General features: G+C 31.4%; 1 protein-coding gene and 1 long non-coding RNA gene across 2 annotated transcripts; both read left to right on the plus strand.

Annotated features, from left to right (window-relative positions):
* Positions 1-422: 422 nt before the first annotated feature.
* LOC139874772 (uncharacterized) lies at positions 423-2,491 on the plus strand. Its single transcript, XR_011767898.1, has 3 exons — positions 423-650; positions 1,270-1,313; positions 2,061-2,491. It is a non-coding gene; the product is annotated as an uncharacterized lncRNA (long non-coding RNA).
* Positions 2,492-5,132: 2,641 nt separating this feature from the next.
* On the plus strand, positions 5,133-6,651 carry LOC139874778 (uncharacterized). The gene is made up of 2 exons (XM_071862177.1): positions 5,133-5,259; positions 6,103-6,651. The coding sequence occupies exons 1-2, from the start codon at positions 5,165-5,167 to the stop codon at positions 6,383-6,385; spliced, it is 378 nt and encodes a 125-aa protein (XP_071718278.1). The 5' UTR covers positions 5,133-5,164; the 3' UTR covers positions 6,386-6,651.
* The last annotated feature ends 720 nt before the right edge of the window (positions 6,652-7,371 follow it).

A 7,371-nucleotide genomic window follows, 5' to 3' on the forward strand; every position in this document is an offset into this window, starting at 1 on the left:
TTGATTTCCTGGGTCGTAACTTGTCTTTCACCGTTTTCGCTCTAGATTCTTCGTTTTAGCCCCCTTTTACTTGATTCTTTTTGCATCGCCTTTGTAATCACTTAATCTACAAAATTAACCGAAAATGCGATTATTTTGTCGACAAAGTTTGGAACTTTATGGATTTAGGGCTTAATATCGGGGGGTAAAAACGTGATTTTTTTTGCCAATATCATAAAGTTTATTTACCATTTATATTGTATTTAATGATTAAATGAATTTTACATTCATAAGTTAAGTGACAAATGGATAAAGGACTAACATTGCAAAGTTAAGAAATGTTAAACTAGTTAAAAGAAGTTAGGATCATCTATGTTATAAAGTGATGGAGAAGGGCCTAAGTTGCCAAAATGCCAAACATAATTTAATAAAAGAAAGGGGAGAAGTATCTAGTCATATGGTGCAGCATTGAAAAAAAAAATCACGGTGTATGTGTGTGCGTGAGGTGTGTCGAACAAGAAGAGAGGAAGGAGCAAAATTGGAAGATCAAACTTCATGCAAGCACAAAATTGTGTAATCAAGAGTGTATAAACACTACTAGAAGTAGAGATATCATCATCCACACTCTCTTTTCTCATAATTCTAGTTAGGGTTTCAAGTGTGAAATCAAGGTATGTTTTGGATACTCAAAATTGGTTAAAGTTTATGCTTAATATGTGTTTAGTTCATTATTTTATATATAGTTTATGTTTATTACTAGTCAAAATCCGATTTTATAAGTTAAGGTACAAGTCAAAGTTTTGAAATATATATGTGGGGTTGTGATTTTAGGTATGTTTACGATTTGTTTATACTAGAAAAGTTGTTAGATGATGTGTTTATGTAAGATTCTAGTATAAAACGAAATTAAATGAAGGTTAAAGTGTATGTTTATGTATGAACTTGTTGAAAGAACAAGTGTTATGGAGAAGATGATGAATTGACTATGTTAAGGGTCAAATTAAGGTTGTGCACATCAAGTGTTTGTAGAAATGCTTGAATGAGTTTAAAGGTTGTGTTTTAACAAGAATAAGGTGTATAGGCTCATGACTTAGTCATGAGATAGTATTAAAAGAGAAATTGTGTTGAAAGTTACAAGTTAAGTTTAAAAATGGGTTTAAGAATTATAAGAAATGAAATGTGTTAAGGAAAGTTATGAGGAAGGTTAATTGATTTAAAATTTACCTTGTTTGATGTTATGACATGAAATGAATAATGAGAATGATAAAGTTTAGCATTTGCCTTGGATAGATGCTAAGAAGAAAAGTGCAAGCAAGCAAGCCGAATTGATCAAGGTGAGTTTCATAGGTAAATTCATATAGTAAATTAATGTGATAATTATATGTTCGCTATTATGATGTGTTGTTAGTATGTCCAAAAATATTTTGTTGAATTAAACAAGTAATGCTATGGTTAATAAATAAGATGATGATTTGGTTTGATGTACAAACCACTATTATAGTAGTTGGAGGATTTCTTATGGAATAATTTGATGCATCGTTTTCTTAAGAGATCGTTTAAGTTTAAGTAACGAATATGATAATATTATGTTGAAGATTAATATAAGTTAGGCAATTAAGTCGTTAAATGTATTGAATGTCATGTAGATAAATGTATTTGATAAATTTGCCTTATGATGATAAGTTAACTTAGATATGATGAGGTTAACTAGTGAGTTCGTACGAACCCACTTGTTAGTGTTGTTTAATTAGTCTTTCATGTAAGAGTGGTAATGTTGTTGCAATGTTGTTACATATAATCTAAACTTAGTAAGATAATTATAAAGGTAGTTATCGAATAAGATGTGAGTTCATAGAGAAATATGATGATAGACTAAATGTCGAATTAATTACGGGGGACACGCCGATTTGGAAGATCAAAAGAGGTATGTGGGAATACATCCTATGTAGCTCACAAAATGGGTAAGAAATGGGTAAGTGAGGTAAGACTTCATGAATATTGATATACGAAATATTGTATCATTTTACATACGTATTTACATTATGAGATTTATTATCTAATGCATTTTAGATATGATGTAGTATGACTTTTCATGGGACAGCGAGAAATGATCGAGGGTTAACAATCTCTGCATAAGAGATTAGATACCAAGAAGACGGGTTACGAATGGAGTTTATTGCTATTCAATTATTGCTCTGATTATGGTTAAGTGTCTTTTAACTCCTTGTGTCTCGCAAGTTTCCTAAAGGTATATAGCAAGTGTCGAGAAAGTAGCGATTCCGCAAGGAATCTAAGTGAGAATCCAGCTCGAGTAAGTGAAAGCAATCCTTTAAATCTTGCTTTTATTATCATGATGGCTTATGATCTGAATGTGGATGATTATGTGTACAAATATTTATGATACAAGGTCGTTTAGTGTTATGGTTTCAAGTGTGATCTGTGTGGTTTGTAAGTGGAGATTTTCAAGTCTCCATTGAACCTAGCTAAATGATAAACGCTTAACAACGTTTTGGGTCAGTTGCGATTTTTATATGTATTATGTCAAGACTATGTTATGTGACCAAATGTTATGTTTAAGTTGGTGTATCGGGTTGGGATGTCGAGTCTGAATCCACGTGTAGTGTAATTGGGTCGAAATTGTTATTTCGGTTACGTGATGGGTAGTGTAAAGTAATTTATGGTTGTAGTCATTTTATTTGGCTCAAAATGTCGGTTTATATGCATTAGAAGTGTTTTATGGTTGGTTTATAATAAACGTTGGAAGAGGTTGTTTTAAATGGGTCAAAAGTGCTAAAAAGGGTTGAAAACTTGTACGGGTGATGTGTGTGCGCCGTGCACAAGCAGAAAGATATGGACAGAATCCGGGACAGCAATTTGAGCGCCGCGCACCCATTCATGCACGACGCGCAGGCTATAAAAAAAGTTGTCATTTTCTGGTAAGAGTTTTAGGATGTTATAAACACAAAGATTGTCACGCCACACCACAACCTGTAACCGGAAATCGCTGCACCAATATCGTAAACCATTAAACATCACAGCCTAAAAAAACTCAAAAGAAGAAAAAATCAAACAAAAACATCAGCATAACGAGAATTCTTCAATCGTTTTCATAATTTTCTCATGCAACAAACACAAATTACTTCATCACCATTAAAATAAAACACAAAAGGTTTCGTAAGCGAGTAACACATATTGACAAAAGGTAAACCGAATAACCAAGCATATCAAATCAGCCTAAAAAAACTCAAAAGGATAATAAATCAAACAAACACAACAACATAACGAAAATTCTTCAATCAACGAATTACTTCATTAGCATTAAAATAAAACAAAAATATTTCGAAAGCGAGTAACACAAATTGATAAAAGCTAAGCCGAATAACCAAGTATCTCAAATCAGTTAATCAAAAATCGAATAACTAAAAATTAGTTAACCGAAGACTTACAATATAAATCGGCTAATCGATATCTAATAGAAGGTATAACGAATCATACACAATCGAACACATAAATTCCATCAAGAGAACATATGGTAACAATATGGCCGCAACATTTTGGCTGTCAGACCATGCCATGGCTGCAACACAAATATTGTCACGCAACACCACAGTCGGTAACTGGAAGTCACTACCAATATGCTAGATCGTTTGCACAATTTTTTCAAGCAACAAATAAAAGAAAAATAAAACAAAAGTAGCTAAAATCGGTAAATCGACATCTGACGGAAACTATAACGAAACGAACACAACCGAGCAAAAAAAATTAGTTGATCGAGGACTTACACAGAAGGTAACACCAAGCATACAACCTACCGACTGAAAGAACAAAAAATGGAAAGAAAAAAAAAAAAAAACCAAACAGATAAAAAGAAATAAGCGGTGGAGAAGAAAGACACACAAAGCCAATACGTACCACCCACTAATGCCACACATCGTATAACGCTGACATGTGGCATTTGATACGAAATGACGATTGTACCCCTGGTTAGACGGTGTATGACGATGACAGGTGGCATTTACTGTGAAATGATGATTTTACCCCTAGTTACTGTTCATCATTTTGACAATTAGAATGTATAATAAAATAAAATAAAATATATTTAAGTGATTTTGACAATTAGAAGGTTTGATAATATATTTAAGTGACGGAGGGAGTAGGAAGTTACTAATAGCAGATAACTAGTTACTTTATTATGTACGTATATAAGGTGTTGGGTTATGTCCCTTTACAATTGGTCTCATCTCTATTTTATAAATTACATTACATTAATCTTTTATTTAGCGTGAATTAACAAAATATACAAATTGATCCCTTAAAGTTCAAATCAGATGTATCAAACAACCCTCACCACGAAAAGGTGTATTTCATGTAGTGTTTGTATTAATTAACTAATAAGACACTTGACAACACAACAAGCTAGGACCATTAGATGATAGCGGTTAGACTTGAACATGTATTGTAAGTAGATGTAACACATTACGTTTTATCTCTACTTCGGCTTGAAATCTCTATACATGACAATATAACTTAGCTCGATCGATCAATTGTTGCGAGTGTTGAAAATGTCTTGAACCTCTACCATTGTTGTAAATAATTAGAACTTATGTCTTCAAAGTCTGTTGATAAAATTCCAAACTTTCTTAAGAGACATAAGTAACTAAAATATATAAGTATGATATCAAATTTATTAGTTTAGTAATTAAAAATTGACAACATGCAAGGTTTATGAAGAGTCACATTTTACCATCCATGTGTGTGGTGTTGGTTCTTGCTAGTTATTATCCTTTTATTTTCCTTTTATGTCAAAGTGGAAAAGGACAATGCAAATGTAACTTCTTCTATACTTATATTGCAATATTGTTATTGATTATTATGATTATTGATGAGTAGTTTCCTACATTTCATGTCTCCATCCAATAACATTGAATAAGGACATATTCGTCATTTTGGTTCTTTATTATTCTTAACTCTCTCTCTCCCTTCTTCCATAACTGAAAACGACTGCAAGCAACCTGTGGTCGACCTGTTCAACCCCACTACCCTACATCTACGCTTTCTATACACATACGTATACATCTATATCTATATCTAAAATATATCTCTATATATATACATATACACACACACCGCCTCATCTCATTAACCCTTTTTTTATTGTTTTTTTTAATTTCTCTCTCGGAAAAAAATGGATGTTGAAAGATTGTGTTGTATGTGTGGTGACATTGGTTTCCCTGAAAAAATCTTCCGATGTATCAACTGCAACTTCCGCTTCCAACACGAGTACGTTTCAATTCTTTCCGTTACACTTTCGCACTTTTTTTATATTATATTGTCTGGTTAAAACTTACACACATATATTTCATATTTCATATGTTATATTTCATGCTTTTTATTAGGTTATGCATGACAAAATTTTGTAACCATAGGAATCAAGACTTACCCACAAGTTGACTCCTTTAGAGTTAGAAACTTGTTACGATTTAAGGCATGTATATTACTTCCTTAGTTTGAAACTTTTAATGATTTAAGGTATACCCACAAGTTTTTAAATCATGTCAAATTGATTTATCACATACCCACAAGTTAATTCATGTAAAGTTTGAAGCTTTTTAAAAATCTGTCCCATGCCCACTAGTTATTTCATATAAATTTGAAACATTTTGTAAGATTTAACGCGTATCCACAAGTTAATTCATATAAAGTTGAAGTTTTTTTATGATATAACATGCCCCACTAGTTGATTCATACAAATTAAGAAACTTTTACTCGTATTTGATTTAATGAATTAGACATTAGACATCATCATAAATGGAAGGAAAAAAATAAGTTACTATTACAACCACCGCCTTCAACGCACTTCACCACCGCCACTACCACCACAGTCTCCTCCATGAAATAATTATTTATTCATTTTTTTTATTAAATAATTACATTTATATTATTTTTATATATGTGTCGCTCCTGCAAATCTTTTTATTCTCCTTAAATTTATTCTTATATCCTACTATAATTATATATAACTCTTTTCTTGGTAAGTGCACAACGCACTTAGAACTTAAAGTATTCAATGAAAAACATATTTTAATTAATTATATATTTTTCATATGTACAACTTAAATATAGGTATTGTAGCAACTACTATAGCGAATCATCTGGGCCACCGGAGCTATGTGATTGGTGCCAAACTGAGGTGACTCGAACCGGCAAACAAGGTGGTTCAACAAAGAAATCAAAAGGTGAAGCGAGAATTAGTAACCGGTCAGAATATTCGGGTGAAAAGATTAAGCAACATGGGCGTGATCATCAAGAGGGTTCTGAAAAATTCAAGTCATCATCATCAACCGGGGCTCCGTCACCAAAGACGGGTACCCGAAGGTACAAGCTTCTCAAAGATGTCATGTGTTGAATAAAAAAAGATAAAAGTTTGGTGCCAAAAGATGACATCTTTAATGTTCCCAAGATCAGTGTACTTGTTGGTTTGACTGAGGGTAAAATGGGAACAAAATATTGTGTATAGATAATGAAGGTTAATTAGCTAGCTAGTTGGATGGTAGTGAAAAACTATCAAGTCTTTATGACCTTTTTCTTTTACTTTTGTAATATAAATATAATATAATGTTTGGAACTCTATAGTTTGTTTAATACTAGTAATAAAAACTAAATAAGTTTTCCAATATCTATATATACCTTCTTTAATTTGCATGCATCAAGCTTTTTCTTTAACACTGTTATTACTTAGGAGCTAGTAATATTTAAAAAACTTAAGTTGTGAAAGCTACATTTTGTTGATCGATTAAAAGAATACTTAATTTAATGACATTCATTCTTAATTAATCGAAGCATATATATATAACATATATTACTTCGTGTTTCGTTGGATTTATATAATTAAGGATGTGGAAATTACGTACATCAAAATACATGTGATCAATACATGCATCTTTCTCCATCATAATTTTTTGGAATATGATTTAGTAATCAAGTACTACATTAATTTTCATCAGATTGAGAAAAAAAAAAAAAAAAAAAAAAAAAAAAAAAAAAAAAAAAAAAAAAAAGGCTCTACCAAAACATATGGATGGTGATATCGTGTCTATATCTTTCAATTCATCATGATTCATTATGTAAAGGAACATTTATACAACATGACTAAATATCATTTGTGATGATATATAGCATATATGTTGGTAGTACTATACACATATAATATTGTGCATTTTTAAAAGCTTATCTCGATAGATAAAATCAAATAATTATAAAGTTCTCTAAAACTATAATAGTGGAATATTACTTAAGAGAGCATAGTACTTATTCCGTCCTAATACAATTGCGTACGTACAAAAATTTCTACCTTTTGTTAAAATACAGTAACAGTTTTACCCAAAACTCTAT

Source organism: Rutidosis leptorrhynchoides, chromosome 1, assembly GCF_046630445.1.
Source record: "Rutidosis leptorrhynchoides isolate AG116_Rl617_1_P2 chromosome 1, CSIRO_AGI_Rlap_v1, whole genome shotgun sequence".
Lineage (NCBI taxonomy): Eukaryota > Viridiplantae > Streptophyta > Magnoliopsida > Asterales > Asteraceae > Rutidosis > Rutidosis leptorrhynchoides.

Coding starts and splice junctions, on each gene's coding strand:
- LOC139874778 (XM_071862177.1), top strand. CDS start 5,165: ATGGATGTTGAAAGATTGTGTTGTATGTGTGGTGACATTGGTTTCCCT. Junction 5,260..6,102: donor AACTTCCGCTTCCAACACGA/GTACGTTTCAAT, acceptor ACTTAAATATAG/GTATTGTAGCAACTACTATA.